The sequence below is a fragment of the Lutra lutra genome, chromosome 8 (genome assembly GCF_902655055.1).
Source record: "Lutra lutra chromosome 8, mLutLut1.2, whole genome shotgun sequence".
In the NCBI taxonomy this organism is placed as follows: Eukaryota; Metazoa; Chordata; class Mammalia; order Carnivora; family Mustelidae; genus Lutra; species Lutra lutra.
Genome location: NC_062285.1, coordinates 56,685,364 through 56,713,000, shown reverse-complemented (window position 1 = coordinate 56,713,000; position 27,637 = coordinate 56,685,364). Strand labels below are relative to the sequence as shown.

The 27,637-nt window shown below is 53.4% G+C and overlaps 1 protein-coding gene and 1 long non-coding RNA gene across 3 annotated transcripts; one reads left to right on the top strand and one right to left on the bottom strand.

The window, feature by feature from the left end:
* ACVRL1 (activin A receptor like type 1) lies at nt 1-15,125 on the top strand. Its single transcript, XM_047742323.1, has 11 exons — nt 1-76; nt 575-752; nt 5,195-5,263; nt 5,820-6,071; nt 6,265-6,476; nt 6,719-6,818; nt 7,146-7,292; nt 7,563-7,838; nt 8,446-8,643; nt 11,497-11,627; nt 12,827-15,125. The coding sequence occupies exons 3-11, from the start codon at nt 5,200-5,202 to the stop codon at nt 12,959-12,961; spliced, it is 1,515 nt and encodes a 504-aa protein (XP_047598279.1). The 5' UTR covers nt 1-76; nt 575-752; nt 5,195-5,199; the 3' UTR covers nt 12,962-15,125.
* Nucleotides 15,126-16,630: 1,505 nt separating this feature from the next.
* LOC125107343 (uncharacterized) lies at nt 16,631-27,171 on the bottom strand. Of its 2 annotated transcripts, XR_007129510.1 has the most exons (4): nt 27,043-27,074; nt 25,276-25,310; nt 17,774-17,895; nt 16,631-16,762 (listed from the first exon to the last, which is right to left on the bottom strand). It is a non-coding gene; the product is annotated as an uncharacterized LOC125107343 (long non-coding RNA). The 2 variants fall into 2 exon arrangements; XR_007129511.1 differs by lacking the exon at nt 25,276-25,310 and having other exon boundaries at nt 27,043-27,171.
* Nucleotides 27,172-27,637: the final 466 nt, after the last annotated feature.

Genomic DNA, 27,637 nt, shown 5'->3' with positions numbered 1-27,637 from the left:
GACCCTGCCAGCCCCAAACTCTGCCCGGGCTGCTCCTTCTAGCCCCGGGACCAGAGACTTGAGGGTGGGAGGACAGGTACGTCACCTCCCCTGACACCCCCCTCCCCCGTCTCCCCGCGGTCCTTCCCTCGGTGCCCCCCTTCCAGTCCCGGATTCCAGGCCGCCCCCTCCACGGCTCAGAGCGCGAGGGGCCGCCTCCCCCTCCATCCCCTCCTCGGTTGGACCCTCAGATCGTGCCTCCAGCCTCGGCTCCTGGCCCCATGGCTCGGGTCTGGTCCCCACGAGACCCCCGCGGCCCGAGTCCAAGGCCCGCCCCCTCGGGGAGGCGGATGTGGGAGGCTCGGGCCGGGACGCAGCCGCGATCCCGGGGCGGGGTGTGGAGGGGCGGCCGCGGGGGGCGGCTGCCCTCGGGGTTTGGGAGCCATGCGGGGGATGGTCCGGGCCCTGCGGCCCCAGCAAGGGGCGAGCTGGCCGCCCGTCGGCTAGTTGGGCAATAGGAAACGGTTTATTAGGAGGGAGTGGTGGAGCCGGGCCAGGCAGGAAGACGCTGGAATAAGAAACATTTTTGCTCCAGCCCCTTTCCCAGCCCCGGGAGGCCGCCGCGCCATCCGCGCCGAGCGAGCCCCTCCCGGGTCCCAGCGCCGTCCCGGGCCGCACACGACCCGCGCCGCCGTCCAGCGCTCGCCGGGCTACCTCGGCCTCCGCCGGGGAGGGGACGTGCCCGGCCCGCTGCCTGCAGGGCGGGTCCAGAGGTGAGTCCAGGTCCGCGGGCCGCCTGACCCCCGCCCCTCAACCCTGCAGAGGCCCTTCTTGGGGCAGATCCCAGAGAGCGTCTCAAAGAGGTCGCCGTAGGGTCAGTCCCGCTCCTCGCTGGGGCGAGCTGCCCCTCACCTTCCCCGCACATCTGCGCGTGACCCCATCTGAGACTGGAACAGACTGGGCCGAAATCGGGCTGGGAATCAGAAAACTTCTGGCTCCTGGGGCTAGTCACTTCACTTCTCTGTTCCCCTAGCCTCATCTGTAAATGGGCAGAAGGGATTCCTGCTCTTCTTCCCAGACAGGGGACCCCCGAGTCTGTCCAGGCAGCTGCCTTCACCTGGGAGGGAGTGTCTACTTCCTGAGCGTCCCCTGGAAGCCCAACTTTCCCGGAGCAGCCTCTACAGCTCTTGCTTAAGGCACCTGCCACTGTAATTCCCTCAAAGAAACCTCACCTCCAAACCCTACAGGGTCAGATAATCCCCATGCCATGGTCTTCCCTAGGCATCCAGGCCAGAGGCTTTCCCAATCTCCCTGCAGGCTGGCACCCCGGGCTGGCCCTGGAGGTCAGTGCTGTTAAGAGCATCTCTGGCCTGGCCACCCACCCCCTTTTCTTCTTGAACGACAAGGGCATAGTGGACTCTAGCCCTTGGCCTCTCTATAGGAGGGGTTTCTGGATGAGTCAGGCTCTGTCCTCTCTGATCCCTCTCTGCCCCATTTGCCCTGATCCCTCTCACCTCCCATCTCATGGGGTGGTAAAAATCGCTACCGTTTATTGAGTACCTACTATGTAGTCTTAGATGTGCACTGAGCTCCATTTCTCTCATGTCATCCTGGCCACAGTTTAGCAAGACAGGTTTATTACGCCCATCCTCCTGAAAGGGAAAGAGTTTTGGACCTGCGCCACTTGTCCAAAGCCCCATGGATGGTGTAAATGGTGCTATTACATTTTGGGTGGCATTTATTAGGCGCTAACTGTATATCACTTAGTTTTCTGCTAAATAAGTACAGCGTACCCCTGAAATGAGCACTCTTCTTATTCTCATTTTTTTTTTTTTTTTTTGGTAGGGAAGCCTAAGCCTCAGAAAGTTGAAGTAACTTGCCCCACATCTCATAGCTCTAAGTGGCAGAGGCAGGATTTGAACTCAGGCAGAGGCAGGATTTGAACCCTGACCCCTGTGCTGTCTGGTGCTGCCTGCGCTTTCTGTCTGGCCCTAAGATTCAGGCCTGATGTTCCATCACCCTGGCCGTGAAGGGCCAGGGAGATGATGCCGTTGAAAGTGTTGTGTGTATGGGAAGGGCAGCTAGTCCGTGCTGTTTGGCTAAGACCTGTTGACATGCCAAGCGAGGCTCTTCCAGCCCTGTGACAATTCCTAGAGTGTGCTGGGGAGAAGCAGAATGACAGCCACCTTCTGGGCGCACCCTGACTCTGGTTCTTCCACTTAAGACCAAGCCTACAGCAAGCAGATGATTTCTGTCTTCACATCTAAACAAACCCGCATCGGGCACCCGGCGATAACAACAGCTGTGTGCCATCTGTTACTGTCCGCAAACCCCACTTGCTCTCTTTCTGCCTTTGAGGGACTCACTGAATACCAAGGAATTGGAGACAGGAAATGTCCAAGGGAGGATTTATTCCCAGCAGCGTAAGTTGGTCAGGACCAGGTGGTGACTGCAGGCAAGAAAGTTAATGTTCCTGAGCCTCAGTTTCCCCACTGGGTGGTTGCCAGGATTAAATGAGATTAACCGTGAAAACTGAGTCCTTGGCCCATGGATAGTATTCAGAGACAGTCAATTCTTATCAGGAAGGCTTTCATGGTGGTAAGTTAACATTTGAAATTAGCTTGGCACCTGGGATCTCTGCCCCACAGCGGCGCTGCTTCTGTCCACAGATCTTCCAGCTTCGAAGTGGAGGGATGCACCCGCCTTGGGGAGTCTGTGCTGGAGTCAGGTCTCAGGGCAGATCCGTCAGGGTCGCTGGGAGTTCAGACTGGTCTGGACATAGGACCCTCCTGTACTTCGCTCCATGCTGGGCCTGGCTAAAAGCTGGAGGGAGAATCCCTGTTTTACTCCCCCATATTCCCGAGATTCAACCAGAGGTGGATTCTGCAAATGCTGCCAGGCTCTCCCTGCACTGTGGCTGAGCCTGGGAAGCTGGAGAACAAAGCCCTCACCCCGCCCTCACCTCTGCAGGGGCTCCTCCAGCTGGGGAGGGGAGGTGCCCTGGTGGGAGTGAATCTCCGCCCTCTGCACCCTGGTCCCTGACCCAGCAGGGCCCACACAGCGAAATGAAAAGTGGCCCGGATTTAGCCCCATGTAGGGCACGTTTCTCAGGGGGTGGTACCCATGCCAACTGATGAGAATTACCTGGAGACCTTTTTAAAAATGCATGCTTCTTGCTGGTCCCAGATGGACTGAAGTCAGAATTTGGAAGGGGGGCGAGTAAGGCCAAAAAATGTGCATTTCTAACGAAGTACTTCAAGCAATTCTAATGAGTAATAAAGTAGGTAAGGGGGGTACACTGGGGCAAAGTCAGAGAAGTGGACGCATGGGTACAGGATCTGAAAAGGATGCCTGACTTCATCCTTCCAGTTATCCACCCTTTCTTTCCTACCCTGTGCTTTCTCCTTAGCTGCTCTCTGGGAAACAAAGGCTTCCACGGATGGCTTCCCCACCCCTACCACAGGCGACAAATTCAGCTCCTCTGGAGCTCCTTCTCCAGCTACCAGTTGCACTGCTGGACAGAGTCCTCACTGCCTGCCCGGCGGGGAGGGGGGGTGTGGGGGCAAGAGGTCAGGCAAGAGACTGGGGACACAACTGCAGCAGCCCAAGGCTCTGTTTCCTCCCCCAGCCCTGGGCCTCTGGGGCAGAGGAAGCCCAGGCAGGAAGGCCAGAGCTGCCACCAGCCAGAGAGGCCCATGAGCCACACACATCGCCCCGAACCATCCTACCCTCAGGGCCTCAACACCATGGAGCTTCATTTGGTACCATTCTTAGACTATGGGCCTGCCAAAGCCCATGTGGCCAGACAGCCAGCCTTCCCAACCTCCCTGGGTTATGCCAGAAGTCACTCCCACTCCCTCGTGTTAGCTGCTCCTGCCTGGGGATCCAGTCGCCAAGCACACACCCGCACCCTCGCCACCATTCAGAAAGTCCTTCTTGCTGTCTGCCCTCAGTCCTTGCTGCAGTGTGTCAGCCCTTATCCTCTTGTTCTCAGCCTTTGAGAAATGAAGAAGGGCGTGACTTCTGGAGCACTAGATGGTTTGCGACCTGGGTTGGGGACTATCCTAGATCAGAATTACTTCCCTAACCCTCTCTACCACACTTCTGGAAAAGTTCAACCTTAACCAGCCATGGAAGGTCAAACATTCAGTGCCTAAGAATGTTTCACTTCCCCTCCCACGTTCACTGGCCCTACCCCCACCCCTTCCCAGGACAGCAAGGAGAGGGAAGGGAGGGGCCAGGGAATGGCTCAGAGTGGGTGCCTTATACTCTGGTGATGTGTAGAGGGGTTTCCTTGCACCTGGTGTGAGCCAGCGCTGTTCAAGATCTGTACGGTTGTTATAGCCCAGAGGACTCAGACCCAGGCTGTCACCTGGATTGGGAGACAGAATGGAGGAAGCAGTGGCCTGGGAGTCTGAACACCTGGGGTGTACTCTTGTTACTGCCACTGACCTTGGACAAGTTTGACCTTGGACGAGTCTCCTGGGCTGTCTGAGGTTTAATCTCTATCTTTTCTAAAATAAGGAGCTGGGCTTTGTGGTTCCCAAGGTGTCACCCTAGAATTCTGTCATGGGGCGGTCCCAGCTGCAAGTGGCTCTTCCAGACCCTGTAGCCACCCCAGCCTGCCCTGAGAACACACCCGGAGCTCTTTACTGTGCGTGACTCCTGCCTGTTCTATCCAGACCCCAATCTAAACAATCTTGATTCCTGTTCCCAGCTTGGCGGGACCCTGAATGGCAGGAAGTGAAGACAGGAGCCTGTTTATATTTGAGGCAGCCAGTGCCGGGGGTGGGGGGGGGGTGGGGGCACTGGGAAAGGGGTGGACAGGGAGGGGATGGGCAGGAGCAGAGGACCGACGGGTGGGGGGGACTGCTGAAGAGAAGCTCCTTGCACCCCGGCCCCATGCCCTCTCTGCCCTCCAGTCTGAACTCAGAAGCAGGGGTAAAGAGCTGGGAGTCCCCCAAACTCTCTGTCACTTAAGCATGGCTCCCCCACCCTCTACCCCTAACAGGATGGTTTCCATGGGGAAGTGAACCAGGACTTCCCCTGTAGGCCCCGCCCCAAAGCCAGACACAGGGAGTAGAGAGGAGGCCTCCCTGCCCCCCCCAAAAACTCCCAGTAATTTCCTCTGGGTGGGAGGGACCCACAGTCAGTGGCTGAAAACTCCGAGGGGATCACATTTCACAGACCTTACTGCACCCCCTCTCCTCTTCAGGGACCATGATCTTGGACCCCCCCAGGAGAGGCCTTCTGATGTTCCTGATGGCCTTGGGCCTGACCCAGAGTAAGTACTAGGGAAGCAGGTAGGGGACAGGGGCTGGAATGGGGAAAGAACTGGCTGGGTTCAGCTCTTGCTGGGGCTGAATTTGAGGAGCTAGAGAGAGGGGCTACTTAGGAGCTTGGCTGGAGGGTGGGAGGCAGGCTTAGTTAGAGTAAGCCCCCTGCTACCCCAGCCCTCCTTTGTGTCCTTCTGATGCAAACCCATGGGCTGATGCTCTACTGGCCTCCATGTTGGGCACCTCTATCTGGAGGGTGCAGAGAGTGGGGACGTTGACAGGGAGGGCCTGGGAGAGCACTCAGGGTTGGGGCTGGGGGCCAGAGCTGGGCCTAGAACCCAAAGGGAAGGTCGTAGGATCAGGGAGGGGACAGTAGCCTGGTTCTCATCATGTCAGAGGGTAAGGTTCTAGAAGGAAGGATGATCTAAGGATGGGACTAAAGGAGCAAGGCCTCAGGGGTTGTGTTTGAGAGGCCAGAAGGGAGGGGCAACGTGACGGACACGGGTGTGAGGCCCAGCCTAGGAGTGGGGCCCAGAGTGGCTGAGCTTCCAGTGTGTCTCACAGGTGACCCCATGAAGCCCTCTCGGGGCCCGCTGGTCACCTGCACCTGTGAGAGCCCACAGTGCAGGGGGCCTACCTGCCAGGGGCTCTGGTGCACGGTCGTGCTGGTGCGGGAGGAGGGCCGGCAGCCGCAGGAGCACCGGGGCTGCGGGAGCCTGCATGAGGAGCTGTGCCGGGGGCGCCCCACCGAGTTCGTCAACCATTACTGCTGCTACAGCAGCCTCTGCAACCACAACGTGTCCCTGGTCCTGGAGGGTACGTGCGGCTGCCCTGGCCGGCCCTCCCCATCCTCTCTGACCCTTCCTCCCCGCCCTGCTCCCACCTCACACTCTGGCAAGGAGGGGTGGTGGGAGGAGGGGAGGCAGGACCCTGGGATCTGACTGGCAGAGTGGCCAGGCGGGGGGATCTGGCTTGGTGGTAGCTGGGCCTCCGTGTCCCCCTCTACCAGCCACCCAAATTCCTCCGGAGCAGCCGAAGGTAGATGGCCAGCTGCCTCTGATCCTGGGCCCCGTGCTGGCCTTGTTGGCCCTGGGGGCCTTGGGGGCCCTGGGCCTGTGGCATGTCCGGCGGAGGCAGGAGAAACAGCGGGCCCTGCACAGCGAGCTGGGCGAGTCCAGCCTCATCCTGAAGGCATCCGAGCAGGGGGACAGCATGCTGGGGGTATGGGCTTGGGAGAACCTGGCATGCGGGTTGGGGGGGGGGGGAGACAGGAGCCATAGAACCAAAGGGGGTGCCGAGGGACAAGTAACCAAGAAAGGTGCAATCGCACTCAAAGATCTGGGGGTGGGGGTTGCTGGGCGAGTGAGGAGCATGTGAGGACAGTAGTGGGTCCCAGCTTAAGGAGGAAGAAATGGCCTGGGCCAGGTGGTGCAGCCCATCAGTGGCCTGTCCGTATCCCTCAGGATCTCCTGGACAGTGATTGCACCACGGGCAGTGGCTCAGGACTCCCCTTCCTGGTGCAAAGGACAGTGGCACGGCAGGTGGCCCTCGTGGAGTGTGTAGGTGAGCCGTGGAGGGGAGGTGGGACTGAGGGCTCCTGTGAGCTTGCAGGAGTGAGCAAGCTCTTGGCCTCCAAGTCACAGGCAGGGCCAGGTCCCGAGTGGGAATTCTGCTGGGTAGGAAGTGGCCCAGAGAGGGGTCAGGGCAAGACCTTCTGCAGGTGCTGGGGTAGCCAGGCAAATGGGGCTGGGGCTGGACTAAGGAAACAAACATCAGGATTTTGCAGTTGGGGTCAGTGCAGCATCAAGATGGGGGTTTCTTCTGGGGTTCCCCATGCCCAAGGGCTGTGCGTGCCCATATGTGACCATATGTGATCCACCTTTGGATCAGGCAAGGGTCGCTACGGCGAAGTGTGGCGTGGCCTGTGGCATGGTGAAAGCGTGGCCGTCAAGATCTTCTCTTCAAGGGATGAACAGTCCTGGTTCCGGGAGACTGAGATCTATAATACAGTGCTGCTCAGACACGACAACATCCTTGGTAAGTTGGGAATACTAAGCCAGACCCGGGGCTTTCAGCCCTCTGCCCTCAGGGCTGGAGTCCCTGACCTAGTCAGGCCTGGTGACACTGACCTAGTCCTGAAGGACACCTGTCAGCCCCTCAGCCCCGACCTCTGACTCCAGCTCCCTCTCCGACCTAAGCCAGACCAGCCTCCACCCCCATCCCCAGCCCTGACCCTGACCCCAATTAGTCCAGCCTCCTTTCTCCCTTGCCCCTCTGCTGAGCCATCTATGGACCCTCTGCCCATAGGCTTTATCGCCTCAGACATGACCTCCCGCAACTCAAGCACGCAGCTGTGGCTCATCACGCACTACCACGAGCACGGCTCCCTCTACGACTTTCTTCAGAGGCAGACACTGGAGCCGCAGCTGGCCCTGAGGCTAGCTGTGTCGGCTGCCTGCGGCCTGGCTCACCTGCACGTGGAGATCTTTGGCACGCAGGGCAAGCCAGCCATCGCCCACCGAGACCTCAAAAGCCGCAACGTCCTGGTCAAGAGCAACCTGCAGTGCTGCATCGCTGACCTGGGTGAGCTGCTGGGCAGGGGTGGGCGCCGGCCGGGCGCGGGCTCGAGCACCCTCCCTCCCCGCTTTGTCCTGTGTGTGTGTGTGTGTGTGTGTGTGTTGACAATGATGCTTCTGATCAGTGCTTTAAAACCTCCTGGCGCTTGGGTTGTCTATTTCACCTCTGCAAGAGCCCTGCGAGTTGCCTGGCGGCTTTGAAAGCCCAGACTCCTCCTGGCGTACCGCCTGGGCTCCAGGACTTGGGAGAAAGGGGCAGGGTACCAGGAACCTGGGTTGTCCCCCTGGCTTCACTTGACTGCATTGCTCCCCTCACCGGGCCTCGGGGTTCTGCTCTGTGAAATGGGCACAATAACGCCTGCTTTGCCGACTCACATCTCTCTGGGCACTTGGGCACCTAGCAGGAGGGCTACACAAGCCAAGCATACCAGGGACAGGTGGGCCCGGGGGTGCAGTCTCCCAGCCGGCCTCCGGGCAGGTGTCCGTCTGCCTGCTGCTCCATGTCCCACCATCTCTCTCCATGCCCTCCTCGCCTCCTGCACCCCAGCTTCCGGGGCCACCCCGGAGTCTGGGGCTCGGATGAGTGGCAGGAGTGACAGGCCCGGTCCCCACAGGCCTAGCTGTGATGCACTCCCAGGGTAGTGATTACCTGGACATCGGGAACAACCCACGAGTGGGCACCAAGCGGTACATGGCCCCCGAGGTGCTGGAAGAACAGATCCGCACCGACTGCTTCGAGTCCTACAAGTGGACAGACATCTGGGCCTTTGGCCTGGTGCTATGGGAGATTGCCCGTCGGACCATTGTCAACGGTGAGGGCCTGCCCTGCGCAGGGTTGGGGAAGGGGCCTGGGGCAGATGGATAGACAGGCGGACAGGCAGGAGACAGGGGCCTCCTGCCACAGATGGTGTCCATGGCCTGAGGGTTCAACTGAGTGACCTTTTAAGGTGTGACTCTGGGAGTCTGTAAGTCTGGCTGTGAAATCCTGGATAATAACAGAAATATCAGTAGCGGCTAACTTTTATTGAGCTTAAACATGTTATATCCATGTATTATCCTAGTACATCGTCCCGTGTTGGCAGGGGGTGGTGTCACTTCGTGGTTAAGAGCGTGGGTTGGGAATCACACCACCTGGGCTCCGTTCCTGACCTTGCCACTGACCATGGGCAGGTTACTTAACCTCTCTGTGTCTCAGTTTCATTTGAAAAGAGGAATGAAGACAGCTCAAGTTGTTGGGATAATCCCAGGATAGTATCTGAAGCTATTCTGGGGCTCGGTAAATATTCATGGCAATTTATTGTAGTAACGAATGCCTGACACAGTATCGTCCCCATTTCCCAGGTGAAGGTACTGAGGTACAGAATTACTGAGGGCTGGAGGCAGCGCCGGGGTCTGAAATCCAGACTGTTGGACTCTGGGTCCGTGGTTTCTTTGCTGCAAAAATGCAGGATAGAATAGCGTCTACACTGCCTGCTTATCGCTGCCTCGTTATGACTGCGGGTGCCTGTGAATGGGCTGGGAGTAGGTGGAGGGACCCTGTTCCTGCTGGCCGGGACAGGGGTAGCCCTGGGGCCGGTGCCTTCCCAGCCCTGGGGTGGATGGATATTGGGTGGTGGTCTGGACCAGGCTGGGGAGGCTTGTCAGTCTCCATGGAGGCTGTCTATGGGGAGGGATTGCTGGCTATCCTGACAGGTTGGGGACAACCTCAGGATATGACTGGAGCTCCTTTCCTTGGGGACAGGGACCTTTTCCATTTCCTGAGCATCTGCTAGTAGCCACCCCCAGGCCAGGCTTCATTTCCCCTTAGCATTGACAGGTGGAGGGCAGAGTGTAACCCACCAGTCCCTCTGGGAGACTCTCGAGGAGCTCGGATTCCTGTCCCCTCAGGTGTGAACTCCTAGGCTAACATTGGCTGGGGCAGGGGGCACCTGGAAGGAGCCGAGGCCCCTTGGATGAGGCTGCCGGTGGAAAGAAAGGGCTGGCCCGGCCAGGGCTGATGGGGGAGGCTGACTGCAGACTCCTGGGGCGGAGGGAAGCTCTGTCAGCCCCACACAGATTCGTGGTGCATTATAAACACTGTAATCTGGTGTCAGCCCCAGCACTGATTAAAGGCCCATTAGACACGCTCAGGCCTCTGTGCAGTGCTGATTAGGGCTCCAGCGGCACAGGGGCCGGCCTGGAAGCCCGCCATGGAGAGAACAGCTGGTGTAGGGCTCTTCTGAGGTTGTGACTGTGTGGCCATGGCCCCCCACCTCAGGCTGGGAAGCAGGGGCGGGAGGAGGGGTCTGGGGGGCCTTCTCTGGTTCTGGCCTCTTCTGCCTGAGCTGTCCGCAGCTCTGCAGGCAGCGTTTTCCAGAAGGTTCCTGGTAAGGGATGTTGGGGAGGAGCGGCGCTGGTGAGGGGGCAGCGAGGCCTGTGCTGTCGTTGACAGGGGTGGCTGTTATGTGGACTTGGGTAAAAACCCCTTTCTTCTTGTGCCACATCGTCCCCCAGCAGTAGGCCAGCTCTCCTGCCGTGAGCAGAGCTCGGAGGTCAAGAGCGTGGGCTTTGGTTAGAGCGTCAGGGCTCACTTAAATCCGTCACTTACTTACCTGTGTGATTTTCACCAAGTTTCTTCACCCCTCTGGCCTTGGTTCCATTGTTCATAAAGTGGAGCTAATAGTATGACTTATCTCACAGGGTTGTTGTGAGGATTGAATGCTGTGAAGTTAGGACAGCACCCTGCACAGCATACGTGGCCAGTAAATGTGTTTTGTTTTTGTTTTTAAAGATTTTATTTATTTATTTGACAGAGACACAGCGAGAGAAGGAACACAAGCAGGGGGAGTGGGAGAGGGAGATGCAGGCTTCCTGCTGAGCAGGGAGCCCGATGTGGGACTTGATCCCAGGCTCCTGGGATCATGACCTGAGCCGGAGGCAGACGCTTGATGACTGAGCCACACAGGCGCCCCCAGTAAACGTTTTTATCAGGCATCTGGGAGAGTAGGGACCTGGGAGCAGTGCCTGGGCCCTGGGTGGGAGGCAGCCACGGAGAGACTATAATGAGGTCCAGCCTAGGAATCTGATGAGATGAGTTTAAGTCTGGACTCTGCCCTTACTAGTGGTGTAACCTTGGGCTTACCTTCCCTGAGCATCAGTCTCTTCATCTGTAAGCTAGAGGTCACAATAATACCCAGGGGGTTGTGACAAAGATGAAGAAGGGGGAGCACGAAAGTATTTATAACACAGTGGCTGGCATCTTCTGGGGAGTGCAAGTTCAATAGTCATAGTTCTTTTTTTTTTTAAAGATTTTATTTATTTATTTCACACACAGAGAGAGAGGGATCACAAGTAGGCAGAGAGGCAGGAGGGGGAAGGGGCAGGGAAGCAGGCTCCCCGCTGAGCAGAGAGCCCGATGCAGGGCTTGATCCCAGGACCCTGAGATCATGACCTGAGCTGAAGGCAGAGGCTTAACCCACTGAGCCACCCAGGCGTGCCATCAATAGTCATAATTCTTACTATTTGTAAACATATTGATTATATTTTAGAGGCCCCTTCAGGGTTAGCTTGGGTCAGATAGCTGGTTTTCTGGAACTTGGGACAGAAGGTGGGCAGGGCTCTCCTTGGGGTGGCATGGAGCCTTCCTGGGGTGACAAGTGACAGTCCCATCCCCCCTCCATCCTCAGGCATTGTGGAGGACTACAGGCCACCCTTCTATGATGTGGTGCCCAATGACCCCAGCTTTGAGGACATGAAGAAGGTGGTGTGTGTTGATCAGCAGACCCCCACCATCCCCAACCGGCTGGCTGCTGACCCGGTGAGGCCTCGGTGGGGACCGGGGTGGCACGGGGTGGTGGCTCACAGCTGGGAGTTCTGGCCCCAGGAGCATGTGCCTGAGGTCTTTGCCTCCCCTGGAGAGGTTCCAGAGGATAGAGTCCAGGGTCCCTCTCTGGGGACCCCCTCCCCCATCCCTGGCCTGTGGACCCCTGAGATTTGGGTTATGCTGGGATGTTCAGAACCTTCCCTCTGGCCCGAAAAGTCGGAGTCTCTCAGCTGCATTTCTTGCTATGAACTTTCATTGTTGCTGTTTGTTTTTGTTTTTTTCTCAGAACCCTCTACATGCATACGTAAGACACATACATATGTGTACATAAACACATACAGGCACGCACAAGCTTCTACACAAACATATCCTCACGGATACATATGTGGCGTGCACAGACATGCCAGACTCTCAGCCCTGGGCAGACAAAGAGCATGTCTCCCACGCCTCCTCACTTCCCTGTTATCTGTCGCTGGGCTGGCTGACAATAAGTGCTCCATCAATGTTTCTGGATAGAGCGAATGTACATGGATACACACATAGGTGCACAGACACATGTATGTTTCTGCAAAACATGCATATCCATAAAAAAACCACATATATGCACTGCTCTGCATACACACACCCTCTCTCCCTGTCAGGGGGCAGCTTGAGTTCTGAGGTTGGCTCACCCTGGGGCCACTGAGCGCCCTGGGCTGGGTTCCTCCACGGGCACTCCCCCAGTGGCCGCTGGGCCCAGCCGGGGCTGGTGGAAGTGCTGGGAGAGGCTGCCCTCCGCACGGGGGTCTGGCCATGGAGGGGCCCCTAAGCTTGCACATCTCCCCTTCCCTGGATCCTGGCGGAGGTGGGGGGTGGGTATAAGGCATTCCACAGACCCTCCTCGCAGAAGGGGGCCTGAGTGCACCCGAAGAGCTGGGTTGCAGCTGTCCTTCCGTCCTGCCTGTTGCCTTCCACCTGCTTCTCACTCCACCATCTTCCTCTTCCTCTTCCATCTCTCTCTCCTCTCCTCCTTGCTTCCATTCTCCCCTCCCTTACCACACTGGCTTCCCTCTTTCCCTCCTCAACGCTCTCCTCCTTTCTATCCTGCTTCTGTCTCCCCATTTCTGGGTGTCCTCCTTGTCACTCCATTTCCAGGTGCCCCTGACCCAGGTCTCTGCTTCCTCTCCTCTGTGTCTCCCCCCTCCCCAAAACAGGTCCTCTCAGGCCTGGCTCAGATGATGCGGGAGTGCTGGTACCCCAACCCCTCTGCCCGCCTCACTGCACTGCGAATCAAGAAGACACTGCAGAAACTGAGCAACGGTCTCGAGAAGCCCAAAGTGATTCACTAGCCACAGGCCTGAAGCCCGACCAACTCCCCTCTGCCTGCAGTGCATGTGGGGCGGGGAGGCAGACGGTGGCCCAGGGGCGGCTGTGCCTGTCGGCTTGGCTCATCCAGCCAAAAATACAGCTGGGCTGAAACCCGATCCCCCGCCGTCTGGCCTGCTCAAAGCAGCAGGCTCCCTGACGCCTGGCTCCCTCCTCACCCTCATGCCCCGGTGCAGTCCCTACCACCCCCAGGACAGGATGCGAAAGAGGCCCCAGAGCCAGGGTGGCCAGGCCAGGGAATCCCAGTCGCCGGCCCGGAGCCCAGGCCTGCACTTTTCCCCCTGCCCTCGGTCAACCCCGCTGCCCCACCAGAGCTGCCAGGGTGACGCAGGGTTCTCTCTAGCCTTCAGGATGCATCCTGCCTCTGGCATCAGCCCCACACCCACAGTCCATCATTTCCTCTCTGTGGGCTTGTCTGGGGCCTCTGTCTCCTGGGCAGGACCCCACCAGCCCAGCACCATCCGCCTGGGAGAGCTGGGGCCTGATCCTGGGCCCCTTCCCCATGCCCTCCCTAGCTCACTACTTAGGGCATTAAACCCAAGGAATCCTGCTGCAGGCGTGGCTGGGTTGGAGGACTGTGGAGAGGTAGTTGGTCAGATTGGGGAGGCCCAGGACCTTCAGAACAACGGGGAGATGCTGAAGCCAAGCACAGCTGGGGAAAGGCTCAGCTGGGAGTCAGGAGACCCATGTTCTGGTCCTGGGCAATTGCTCTACGGGACAAGAATGAAGTCTTCATGGTCTGGAACCTTTGTTCCCTCATCTACCTATTGCAAGATTCGGTCCTGATGTCCTTTGAGATTTTGTCAGCTCTAATTTTCTTTGACATTTCAGCCTGTGTCAGGGGTCAGTCAGTTCATCTGTTCCTTCTGCTCCTTTTGCCCAGCCCTGGTAGTTTGCCTCAAGGTGGGGACTTGAAAATGACTTAATCTGAGGCCAGGAGTGCCTGAAAGTTCTCCTAGACAAATTCTACAAGCTCCACTTCCCACTTTAACTCAAACCAGTGGCCATCCTTGGATTCAGACAGCCCTGGGCCTTTTGGCAGGCCACTCAACCCACTCTGTGGCTTAGCCTCTCTGTTCCAGGGCTGAGAAGGACTGAGGGCTGGCTTCCTGCAGGGCCTCCAAGGCTCAGAAGACATTTGGCTCTGGCCAGCAAGCCTCCAGCACCCAGATTCCTGCTCTCCACTGGCCCCTGGCCTGGGCCCATAGCCTTGGCTAGGCCCCAGACAGTGTGTGTCTAGGAAGAACCTGGTGGCTGTGGAGAAACACATGGAAAGTTCAGCATTTGGCCGTGTCAAGGGTGTAGGTCCGTGCCATGAAGAGGTTACCCCAAACCCTGGGTGGGTGGATGGGCTGGAGGTCAGTGGATTGAAAGTAGAGCCTGAGGGTTGGGGGATGGGGACGCTCAGCCTAGGGACAAGGACAGTTTCAAGCTTGGAAGACCTAGCATCTCTGCCCTCAGGCCGCAGTGGAGAAGGACCCTGTTTTCCCCAGGAGGTGACAAAAGTACAGCCTCCTCCCTCCTGCTTTGAATGACCCAGCACAACCTCCCCAGGCAGCCTGCGTGCTGCTTCCACCAGCCACAGTGGCACTTTCCCAGGCCTGTCTGCCCAAGTTGTGCAAGGCCCACAGCACAACCAGGAAGTGAAACTGGGTGAAAACAGAAAGTGAGAGGGACCTGCTGGGTCCTCAGATGAGCTCGGGGCACTTTCACGTCTTCTGGTCACTGGAACCCACCCAGCCCAGGAGCCAGTCCCCACCCACCCCCCATGCCAGATTTTTATCTCTGTTGCATTGGGGGAAGGGGGACAAAGCATCTTCTCCTGGGACTCCACAGCCAGAAATGGAAGGCCACAGCTCCCCATGAGGCTGGAAAATCCCGGAGGGGGAGAAGGTCTGAGGCAGGAGGTGGAGTGACAGGGGCCTCTCTGTTGGGAAAGAGTAGTTAGTGGCTAGGGAGGGAGGGAGGCCCTGGGAAGAGCAGTGCACTTGGTGCTCCTGTCTGAGGGTAGGAAGGTGTGACAGGGCCTAAATTACAGTCTGTCACCTGGGGATGTTGTGGGAGCACTTAGGTTGTGCTTAGCACATAGTAGGTCGTCAATAAACCGTGATTGAATCTCCAGCTCCTGCTGAGTTTTCCCAGGCTGGTTGGTGCCTCTGCAGTGGCTTGACGCAGGGAAAACCCGAGGTGGCAGGGAAGGAGTGGGTCCCAGAGCATCATGACCGGTCTTGCCCTTCTGGGTCAAGTCACAGCTGGCACAGACTCCCGCACCCGACCCTCACAGCGGCCCAAATCTCAGTTCAGTCCCTCCGCTGAGAGCAGTCGGCACTCGCGGCGCCTGCCACACCGCCCTCTGCTGGCGGACGGCTGCTCAGCAGCCGCCTCCCGCCCCGCCCCTACGCCGGGACCCGCTGGCCCTTCCCGGAACCAGACCGACTCCCGCACGCTGGGGGCAGCGTGCGTGCGCTGTGTCAGACCTCGGTTTGCAGGGACTGTCCCCTGAAATACACACCTAGGAACGAGCTTTCTGCGTCTTTACGCAGGTGCAGCGTGGACCCGCCCACCTCAATTTCTCTGTTCGTTCCCTTCCCAAATGCGGCCCCCACCTTGCCTGGAGTCGGCTCGCGCATCCCTAAAATGGGAAGGAGCTCACATCCTCCTCAGGGACCCATCTTGGCATCCTGCGCTTAGAAAGCACCTTCCCTACCCCTAACCCCGGGAAACTGGGGGCCAGGAAGTGTCATAGGGGAGAGAGGTACTGAAAGAAGCATAGAGGGTCTCCTCCATCTGACTTTCCAGCCTTGAAAATTTGCGCCTTTGTATTTGAGGCCCTCTTAGGGAACCGCAGAAAAGGTACCCTAATTCTTTCTACCGCCGACGACGGACACCACTCCCTACAGACCACAAGTCGGCCTCATGCCTGGTGCCCACTAAAGTCTCCTGGGGCTTATATCCATGGACGTGCCCACCACGCCCCCATGCCTCCCCACCCTCCTTCCCAGAGGAACCTTTAGACCAGCTTTGGGGAAATTAGATCGTTCCTGGTGTCCCACAAAGGCAGCCTTTCTCCTCCCTGGTCCTTACATCCCCACCCTGACGTCCACACTATGGTTGGACTTGGCTGGGTTCAGAGAAAGGAGAATTGACGCATTGCCCTCCAGAGTTAGAAGAGTACCTGGGAGATCACCATGTCCTAGCCTCACTCTCCCACTTAGAGCCTGGGGAACATGCCTGTCCATGGAAGAAGGAGACCCATTGACTTCTTTGCAGTTTTGCCCTGCTTTCCTGGGGGACCCCAACCTCTAATTTTCTTACCTGTACACAGAGGGAGAGGATCATCTGTGTAATGAGAACCCTCCCTAACGGGTGATGAGTGTCTGTAATATGCCCAAGTGGGGGTGAAGGTAGTCTCCAGAGCATGAGCTTCGAAGCTGAGGACCACGGTTCCCCTGCCAAGGCCTCAAGGCACCCAGCCTCCTAAGGACGGTTCTCTCTTCTGCCCAAAACACCAAACTCCCTCAGTCCCACCCCACTTCAGCCTTCAAAGAGGGTGTTCTGCTTCCTCCCAAACCTCCCTTGCATCAAGACTAACAGACCAAGATGTGGCCATCCTCATGTGTAAGAGACCCAGGCCTGGAGGTGGAGCAGAGGGGTGCACCTGAGACCAGCCTCCCCGGGCGGGGACCGATGCTATCTGTGCCGCCATCACTCTAGGTGGGCGACTCTTGGAAGGAGCCGTTTCCACCAGGGCCACATTCAGTTTGCTAGAAATAGAGACAGAGGGCTTCTTGACTTTGCATATAATTTGCATAATGTCATAGACACACAGTCTATTTTCAGGCAGATTTCAGGTTAAAGTGTTGTCACTTGCTGCCCTGCAGGGTGTCACGTCTGGATGAGTCTCTCTTCTGTTCTTTCTCACCCACCCACTCTTACTGACCTAGATCCCAACTGCAGGAGCAAGTGGCGAGGTGAGGGGGAAGAGTGGGGTTGTCCGGGGAGAGACGAGGACAGGGCAAGAGGCACGCTGGAATTTCCATGATGGGCAGAGGGCGAAGGAATGGGAAACGAGGTAGCCTGCACTCTGTTCTTCAGAACCTTTCCCGTCTCTCCCAGCCAGGAGAACGGCCAGTTCCCATACTCTTGATTCAGGCTTCTGCCAGTTTGAAGGAAGACATCTCGATCAACCTGTTCCTCTGAGCCACCCATAAACCCTTGCTTGGCCCAGCTATCCCTCTTGGGTGTTTATTTTCAGCACTAAGATTTGATCTTCGCCTCCTGTGAAATCTGACCCACAGTCCGGCCCTCTCCTGGGAGTCCCATCTGGGAGACCAGGATCCTGGTCTGATGATCTGTGTTTTTAAAGCACCTGGCACATAGTAGGAGGTCAATCAACGCTACAGCTCCTCTCCTTCCCTCCGTCTAGAAGTCGGTGCCAAGCTCCTAATTGTCCCAGCCCTGGATGCCCTGCACAGCCACCATCCTCTGAGGGCTCGAGCTAGAAAGGCCAATTGGGGTGACTGTCACTAAGTTGTCGGTGACCTTGGCAGGTCATTTGGCCTCTCCTCAGCTAGAAAGGAGGGGGTTTGGTGGGTTTAGGGCCAAGAGCAATTCTTATTTCATAGCTTGAGCTGTTCGGTGACTTGTCCTTGGTCACAGAGAGCTGGGGTGGAGCCCCAGCCTCCCGCAAAACGTTCGGCCTCAGGGCCTGTCTGGTGCGCTGTCTCACTACGTAGACCCAAGGATTTACCAGATACCAAGGCAAAGAGACTTACCAGGTCCTGGGAATCATAAGGCCACTCGGTCAGGCTGGACAGCAGCAGTGCGCTACCCAGAATTCCCAGTCCCTGGCGTCCAGTCCCCCTGGACCTGCCTCGTCCCCTTAGGCAGGCGTTTCCTGTTGATAAGAAGCTCAGTCACAAACACTGATAAAGAGATGAAGAAAGGAAATTGACGGGCTTGGGTATAATGGGCATTTTGTCTGCCTTTTCTACCTTCTTCCTTCTCCCAGTACCCCTCCCCCACTGCTTCCCAGAACTGAGGGAAAAACATGCCCCCCACCTCCACTGTTGGCCTTATTTTGTGGTTTCCAGGAATTTGGCCTCACAGAGCCCTTAGAAGCAGAGCCTAGCTTGACCTGGTTGGGGGTGGGCTGGGGCGGGGTCAGAGCTCAGTGGCAGGAAACACTGGGTGCTGTGAGGCCCCCAAGTGCAGGGAGAAGGGCAGTGGCAGCAGGAAGGAAGGACGGTCAGGCACAGGTTGCATCTGTGACCTTCCCTCTCCCTCCTTCCTGCAGAGGCCTGGCTCCAAGTAGTGGCTAGGTGGCTGCATAGTCTATAATTAGTGGATTTTCCATAATTTTAGTCTCAGGCTCATTACTGGAAAATCTCATTAATTTTGACTCCACTAATTTGGAACCTGTGATCCTTCAGGACAAGGAGCCGGACTGATCTTTAGAAAAACAAACACAGCAAACAAGTTTGCAAAGCATCCTGGGCTGCCCTTCTTGGTTCTGGATTTGTAAACTCAGCTGGACGAAGGCAGTTTTTCACAAGCATCCCCCACCATGTAGTTAGGATATCCTGCCACCAGGTGGGTGATGAGGCCTTACCGGCCAAGTGGGCTTTAAGTAGCCATTGCTCAGGGATAGTGGTGTTCTAAAGATCTCTACTTAATATCTTCTCCCCCCTCCCGCCCCGCCCCCCGACCCCCGTCTTCCCCAGAGATGTAATTCCTTAATGAAACATGCGAACGTGAAGGAGTAGAATAGATGGGTCTCTGAATGGCCAGGATTTAAAAGAAAAACAACAGCCATTTAGCCACTCAGTGACTTTCTCTTGAATTCCTGTTTCCAGTCCTGCTACCCTCCTGACCAGGGTCTCCTGGCTTCCGTCCCTCGTATCTTTCGTTGCACTTTGGATGCTTGAGGAAGGAGCAGAGTAGTAGTCAAGATTCCAGCTGGGTTTTCTGTTTAGTAATTAGTAATTCAACAGATTTATTCTTTTTTTTTTAAGATTTTATTTATTTATTTGACAGAGAGAGATCACAAGTAGGCAGAGAGGCAGGCAGAGAGAGAGAGAGGAAGGGAAGCAGGCTCCTTGCTGAGCAGAGAGCCTGATGGGGGTCTCAATCCCAGGACCCTGGGATCATGACCTGAGCTGAAGGCAGAGGCTTTAACCCTGAGCCACCCAGGCGCCCTCAACAGATTTATTCTTAATTTAACTTTATTTATTAACTTTTAAGATTTATTTATTTGAGAGACAGAGAGGGAGAGAGAGAAAGAGAGAGAGCAAAGAGGGAGAGTGAGAGGGAGAAGCAGGATCTCTGCTGAGCAGAGAGCCCGATGCGGGACTCGATCCTAGGATCCTGGGATCATGACCTGAGCTGAAGGCAGAGGCTTTAGCCCACTCAGCCACCCAGGCACCCCAAAAGGAGCATTAAAAAAAAAAGATTTTATTTATTTGACGGAGAGAGAGCACAAGCAGGGGGAGTGGCAAAGGGAGAGGGAGAAGCTGGTTCTCCACTGAGCAGGGAGCCCAACACGGAATTTGATTGCAGGACCCCAGGATCATGACCTGAAAGGAAGGCAGACACTTAAGTGACTGAGCCACCCACGTGCCCCAAAAGTTGCATATTATATACACTATTCTACACCTTACTTTTTTTCCCCTTTTTAAAAAAAAAAGATTTTATTTATTTATTTGACAGAGAGAGAGAGAGAGAGAGAGCAGAAGCAGGGGGAGCTGCAGACAGAAGGAGAAGCAGGATCCCCACTGAGCAGAGAACCTGAATGGGGGCTCCATCCCAGGACCCTGAGATTATGACCTGAGCTGAAGACAGATGCTTAACCGACTGAGCCACTCAGGCGCCCCAACACCTTACGTTTTTCACTTAATATACCTTGGGGGTGCCTGGGTAGCTCAGTCAGTTAAGTGTTTGACTTTTGGTTTCAGCTGGGGTCATGATCATGATCTATGGGTTGTAGGGTCAATCCCCTCATGGGGCTCCATGCTCAGCTCAGAGTCTGCTTATCCCTCTCCCTCCCCCTCTGCTCCTCTTCTGATGGCTCTCTCTCTCTCTCTCTCTCTCAAATAAATAAATAGAATCTTTAAATATTAGGGAAGAAAGGCTAGGTTGTTTAGATACTGTTGGGAATGCTAGATCATGGTTTTGAGAAAAAGTGTAGCTGGGTCTCTACTTTTGCATTCCATATAAAGATGGCCTCCAAATGGATTAAAGACCAAAATGTGAAAGCGAAACTGGAAGGCCAATAAAAGAAAATGAAAGAGGACATCCTTGTGACCTGGGGCTGGAGCAATACTTAAATAAGACCCCAAAACACAAACTGCAAAACAAATCATATAGATCTATCAGTTCACCCTTCAACTCTACACCATAAATAAATTTAACATAAATAAATTCATAAACTTAAAAATAGATGGTAGACTGAAAGAAGATATTTCTTTTTTTTTTTAAGATTTTATTTATTTATTTGACAGGCAGAGATCACAAGTAGGCAGAGAGGCAGGCAGAGAGAGAGGAGGAAGCAGGCTCCGTGCTGAGCAGAGAGCCCGATGAGGGGCTCAATCCCAGGACCCTGAGATCATGACCTGAACCTAAGGCAGAGGATTTAACCCACTGAGCCACCCAGGCGCCCCTGAAAGAAGACATTTGTAATCCCTAAAATTTTAAGGCATTAGTATCTACAACATATGAGAAACTCCTGCAAATCAATAAGACCCAATAAAAAACGGGCAAAGATGTGGAGAGTCAATTCTCTAAAAAGGAAGCCCAAAAGACCAATAATCTGGAAGGGAATGCTTTAATTCAATAGTGGTCCAAGAAATTCATGCTTAAATGACATAAAAACTAATATCCATCAAATTGGCAAAATCTGAAAAGGGGGTAGTGCCAAGTGTGGGCAAGGATGTGGGAAAATAAAAACTCTGTGTAATTCTTTTTTTTTTTTAAAGATGTTATTTATTCAGGGGCACCTGGGTGGCTCAGTGGGTTAATCCTCTGCCTTCAGCTCATGTCATGGTCTCAGGGTCCTGGGATCGAGCCCCACATTGGGCTCTCTGCACAGCAGGGAGCCTGCTTCCCTCTCTTACTCTGCCTGCCTCTCTGCCTACTTGTGATCTCTCTGTCGAATAAATAAATAACATCTTTTTAAAAAAGATTAAAAAAAAGATGTTTTTTGCTTTTTAAAAAAAAGATATTATTTATCTGAGAGAGAGAGAGAGAGAGAGAGAGTACAAGCAGGGGGAGGGGCAGAGGGAGAAGCAAATGTGGGACTCAATCCCGGGGTCCTGGGATCATGACTTGAGCCTAAGACAGATGCTTAACCAACTGAGACACCCAGTCACCCCTTGCACAATTCTTGTACAAATGTAAATTGGTATAGTCTTTTTAGCATTACTTAGTGAAAGTGGGTGTGCCTATCCCATTTGACCTCAAGTGTGATTACTTTTCTGCATTCATATCTAGGCAGAGTTCTCAGACAAGTCCACAAAGGGACATGCGGGAGGGAGTTCAACACAGTGCTGCTTGTGGTAGGAGGGAGGGAGCCACCCTTCGTGTCCATGAATGGGGGAATAGCTAGGTAAAATGTTATAAATGAATATTTCAGAATATTATGTCATTCAATGAACCAGATATACATACAGCAACATGGATAGATCTTTAAAAAATGCAGAACTGATTGGCAAAAAGAGAATGAGAACACAATGCCTTTTATATAAATTTATATATGCCTTTTATATAAATTTAGAATGCATAAAAGAATGACAGCAATCCTACTTCTGGGTATATATCAAAGGAATTGAAATCAGGATCCTGAAGAGATATCTGCAGCCGTGTTCATTGCAGCATTATTCATGATAGCAAAGACATGGAAGCAACCTAAAGGTCCGTTGACAGACAAATGGATAAAGAAAATGTGATAGGGTGCCTGGATGGCTCAGTTGGTTAAGTGTCTGCCTGCTTGAGATCTCTCTCTCTCTGTGTCAAATAAATAAATAAAATCTTGAAAAAAAAAGAAAGAAAAGAAAATGTGGTATATTGGGGTGCCTGGCTGGCTCAGTTGGTGGAGCACACAACTTTTGAACTTGGGATTGTTAAATTCGAGCCCCACACTGGGTGTAGTAATTACTTAAAAATAAAATCTCTCCGGGGGCGCCTGGGTGGCTCAGTGGGTTAAGCCGCTGCCTTCGGCTCAGGTCATGATCTCAGGGTCCTGGGATCGAGTCCCGCATCGGGCTCTCTGCTCAGCGGGGAGCCTGTTTCCCTTCCTCTCTCTCTGCCTGCCTCTCTGCCTGCTTGTGATATCTGTCTGTCAAATAAATAAATAAATAAATCTAAAAAAATAAAAAATAAATAAAAAATAAAATCTCTCGGGCGCCTGGGTGGCTCAGTGGGTTAAAGCCTCTGCCTTCAGCTCAGGTTATGGTCTCAGGGTCCTGGGATCAAGCCCCGCATCGGACTCTCTGCTCAGCAGGGAGCCTGCTTCCTCCTCTCTCTCTGCCTGCCTCTCTGCCTACTTGTGATCTCTGTCTGTCAAATAAATAAATAAAATCTTTAAAAAAATATATTCTTTTAAAAATAAATAAATAAATAAATAAATAAAATCAGGAGCGCCTGGGTGGCTCAGTCAGTTAAGCATTCAACTCTTGATTTTGGCTCAGGCCATGATCTGAGTCATGAGATTGAGCCTTGTTTCAGACTCCACGCAGGGCATGGAGCCTGCTTAAGATTCTCTCTCTGCCCCTCCCCACCTGCTCGGCAAGCACCTCTCTCTCTCTCTCTCAAAATAAAGAAATAAAATCTCTCCTTTTTTCTTTTTCTTTCTTTTTTTTTTTTTAAGATTTTATATATTTACTTGACAGACAGAGATCACAAGTAGGTGGAGAGGCAGGCAGAGAGAGAGAAAGGAGGAAGCAGGCTCCCTGCTGAGCAGAGAGCTGGATGCTGCTCGATCCCAGGATTCTGAGATCATAACGTGAGCCGAAGGCAGAGGCTTTAACCCACTGAGCCACTCAGGCGCTCCTTTTTTTTTTTCTTTTTTAAGATTTTATTTATTCATTTGAGAGAGAGAGACACAGCTAGAGAGAGAACACAAGCAGGGGGAGTACAAGAGGGAGAAGAAGGCTTCCCTCTGAGCAGGGAGCCCGATGTGGGGCTCAATCCCAGCACCCTGGGACCATGATCTGAGCTGAAGACAGATGCCTAACGACTGAGCCACCCAGGTACCCCATAAATAAAATCTCTTACAAAAGAAAATGTGGTATATATCTATATCTGCATATGAGGGAATATTATTCGCCCATTAATTAATGTTAATATTTAAAAAGGAGGAAATTCGGGGCACTTGGATGGCTCAGTCATTAAGTGTCTTTCTTCAGCTCAGGTCCTGATCCCTGAGTCCTGGGATGGAGCCGCACATCAGGCTCCTTGCTCAGCCAGAAGCCTGCCTCTCCCTCTCCCACTCCCCCTGCTTGTGTATTTTTTCTTGCTGTGTCTCTCTCTGTCAAATAAATAAATAAAATATTTTTTTAAAAAAGGAGGAAATCCTGCCATTTGTAACAACATAGATGAACCTAGAGGACATTATGCTAAGTGAAATAAGCCAGATACAGAAGGACAAATACTACAAGATATCACTTATACAAGGAATCTAAAATAGTCAAGCTCATAGAAGCAGAGGGTAGAAGGGTGATTATAAGGGTTGGTGGGGGGAGGTGGAAATAGGGTATTAGTAGTCAAAGGTACAAAGTTTCATTTACACAAGATAAATAAATTCTAGAACTCTGCAGTATACAGCCTATTGTTAACAATACTGTATTGTATACTTAAAAATACGCTCAGAGGGTAGACCTTATGTGTCAAGTGTTCTTAAACCCCCCCCCCCCCCAATAATAATAGAATGCATGCGTATCCAAAACAATGCTACATTCTTCCCCAGGATATGCATGCATTTAAAGACATTATCAGAGACGCCTGGGTGGCTGAGTCCGTTAAGCCACTGCCTTCCGCTCAGGTCATGATTCCAGAGTCCTGGGATAGAGTCCCACATCGGGCTCCTTGTCCAGCAGAGAGCCTGCTTCTGTCTCTGTCTCTGCCAGCCACTCTGCCTGCTCGTGCTCTCTCGCTCTCTCTCTGACAAATAAATAAATAAATAAAATTTAAAAAAAAAAAAAAAAAGACATTATCAAAGGAGCTCCAGGGTGGCTCAGTCTGTTAAGCGTCTGCCTCTTGATTTCAGCTCAGGTCTTGATTTCAGGGTGTGAGATCGAGCCCCAGAGGGCTCCGCACTCAGCGGAGAGCCTGCCTCAGGATTCTCTCCCTCTCCCTCTGACCCTCTCCCTCTGACCCTCTCCACTGTTCTCTCTCTCTTTCAAATAAAGAAATTAATTAAAAAAACAAAAACAAAAACCACGTGCAAATTCATCAGAGTGCCTGTGGGGTGAGGGGAGCTGGTGGATGGGGATCATGAAGGGGATTGGAGAATGAGGTAGAAAATACAACCCGAGAGGCGTCTTGCTGTCTCGCACTGGCCAGAGATGCTCACAGGCAACCGCGTGACTGACCTGAGGCCCATTGTGGGGGTTGGTAAGAAAACGCGATCCACACCCGCCGAGTTTTTGGGTCCTGACAGCCATCCACGAGCCTGTGACCCTGGACCCCAATCGGCACAAACTAATCAGCTTCCCCCTCTTGAAACGCGGATAATATCCAAAGGTGGTTGTGAGCATGCTGGGCAAAGGGCCCGGCCAGAACTGGTGTTAATAATAATAACACCAAAACCAAAACCAGGACAGTAGCCTCACCGAGGGTGTTGACGCGCGTCAGTTCCGTCAGTTCCGAGGAGCTCCAGCACCGCTTGGTGTCAATGCTTCTAGCTTTGTTCCTCTCTCAAGTGAGAAGAGAGAAAGGCAGTTCCCTCTCCCCATCCCCTAGCTCTCTAATCTCCCTGGCCTCCTTATCTGTGCAGCAGCTAAAAAGGGGAGATTTGCAGGACAAGGTGAGAGCATAAGATTGCACACACACATTATATGGGCTCTGTCTATATGCGTGCTTATTTCAATTAGAAAAAGCCTTCTCATCCTGTTCTCACTGGCTGATCCCTTTGGATCAATACTTTAGTTAGGTCTTTTGTGAAATGAAATTTATATTCACGCTCCACTGTTCCCTTAGTAACAATCTCCGGCAATCAGATCTGCTCTCTGGTGGAAATGGCCTTTGGAAAGTGCCTGTGTGGGGCACAGTTGCACGATCTTACCTTTGCCAGAAACAGTTTTCTGATGTAGTCCGTATCTTTTCCAGAAAAAAAAAAAATTAACTACATTTAAGCAGACTTAACAAGGTCTTAAAATAGATATAAAGTGGTTTCACCCCACAAGGGGAATTCTTAAAATACTAAAGTACTGTTTTTAAGCATAGTCAAGTACTTCAGAAAAACTAATTTACATTCCAAACAATTTCTATGCTAATTACAAATGATCCTTTCCCAACTGCTAGGTAATATTTTGCGTTACTGTATGTACCTGAAATGAATAAAATTACCTTTCTTTCTTTCTTTCACCAATATTCACTCCTTCAAACTGGCCTTTCTGCAATTCTTCCAGATTAGCATTTTTATTGTATTTCAGGTGTGAATTTGAGAATTTGATCCCATAGTGTTGAGGTAAAAACCACAAAAACAGATTTATCACAGTTATCTAAATGAGATGGTTGTCAATCTCAGATTTCCACTGCTTTTGCCTTTTCATAGAAAATGAAAGCCCAGGATGCTCTCTCTGGCTGACATGAAACCTATAAACTCACCTGCATCATTATCTCTCCCTCCTCTGGGGACCTACTTTCGGGTTCCTCTCGCTCTCTCTGTTTGAATAAAACTTTATTTATAAAAACAGGCAGCTGTTGGGACGCCTGGGTGGCTCAGTTGGTTAAGCAGCTGCCTTCGGCTCAGGTCATGATCCCAGCGTCCTGGGATCGAGTCCCACATCGGGCTCCTTGCTTGGCGGGGAGCCTGCTTCTCTCTCTGCCTCTGCCTGCCATTCTGTCTGCCTGTGCTTGCTCTCTCTCCCTCTCTCTCTGACAAAAAAAAAAACAAAAAAAACAAAACAGGCAGCTGGCCCAGGGCCTCAGGTTCCTCTCTCTTAATGACCCTTCACTCTTTCGAATGAATCTTCAACTTGCCTTTCTCTGTGGGTCCTTCCCACCACGGTGTAAACTCACTGCAAACAAAAAACTCTCACCTCTTCCAACCTCACCAATCTCTCTCAACTACCCCTCCCCTTGCTGGTCACATTTATTGGAAAAGTCTCTTCATCGCTTCCCAGTCTCGGCCCACTGCCTTCCAGCTCTGCCAAGGAAACTGATCTGTTAGTGGTTATCATGGCCTCCTTGTTGTGAAATCCAGTGGCCCCTTATCAGTCCTTCCTTATTTATCTCAACCTTTAGGCGACTTCTGACTGCTAACCACTCCCACCTCTTGGCTTTCCTGCCACACACTCCAGACCTCACTCCTGCCTGGGGTGGGGGTGGGGACCCTGTCTCAGACTTTTCTGCAGGGTTCTCTTCTTTGCCTCTTCCATAAATGCTGGCGCTCGGAGCATTCTGTCCCTGTCCTCTCCTCCATCTACACACATCCCTGAGTGAGCTCATTGCTCCTTGGTTTTAATGCTCGCTGATGACTCTCAAATCTGTGTCTCCGGCCTACACATCCCTCCTGAGCTCTAGACCTTAAGCCTCCGCTGCTTCTGGACCGCTTCTTGGATGTTTCCCAGGCTTCTCCAATTCATCATGTCCCAAGCAGAACTCGTTATCTGTCACCCCAAACTTGCTCTGTCCCTGATGTTCAGAGAATGGTATTACTATCCAAGCAAACACATGAATTTGTTCATGACTTCCTTCTACCTATCACCACCCCCATCAGTCGATCAGTCAAACCCGGACTCTTGTCCCTTCCAACTCTCAATTACCTCTTCGGCTCTGCCTACCTCTCTCCATGCCCACCTTGGTCCCAGCCACCAGCATCTCTCACCTAGGTTAGTGGGAAGTCCTCTTTCGGTCCTGCACCCATCTAGCCCCTCCAGTTCATCCTTCACACTGAAGCTGGAGGAGTTCCTCTAAAATACAAATGTGTATTCCATAATGTTCTCTGCTGCCTGCCGCTGCCTGCCACTGCCCTCAGGTTAAAGTCCAAACTCCTTATTAAAAGGCTGGTATTGCTTGATCTGAGCAGCCTGCAACATTCATTCCCACAGCCTTCCTCTCTCTTTGTGGTCCAGTCACACTGGATTTCCTCTCTTCAGCTCCATAGACCCACAGTTCCTCTTTTGCCTCTGGGCCTTTGCACATGCCATCCCCTCTGTCTGGGATACTCTTTAGGTCTAACTTATTATCAGTAAATGTGTATAGTGATGTGATGGAGAGGATTTCTGAGAGAGACAGACCGGGGTCTGTATTCCAGCTCTGTATGTATGACCATAAGCCTGTCCACTAACCTCTCTTAGCCTTAGTGTCCTCATCTGTAGAAAGAGAAATAATTACGCTTGCTATGTCTGGCATATACTGATTTTTCTTTTCAACTACCTGACCCACCTCCACCTCTCCACTTGGAAATTTTCGAGGAATTG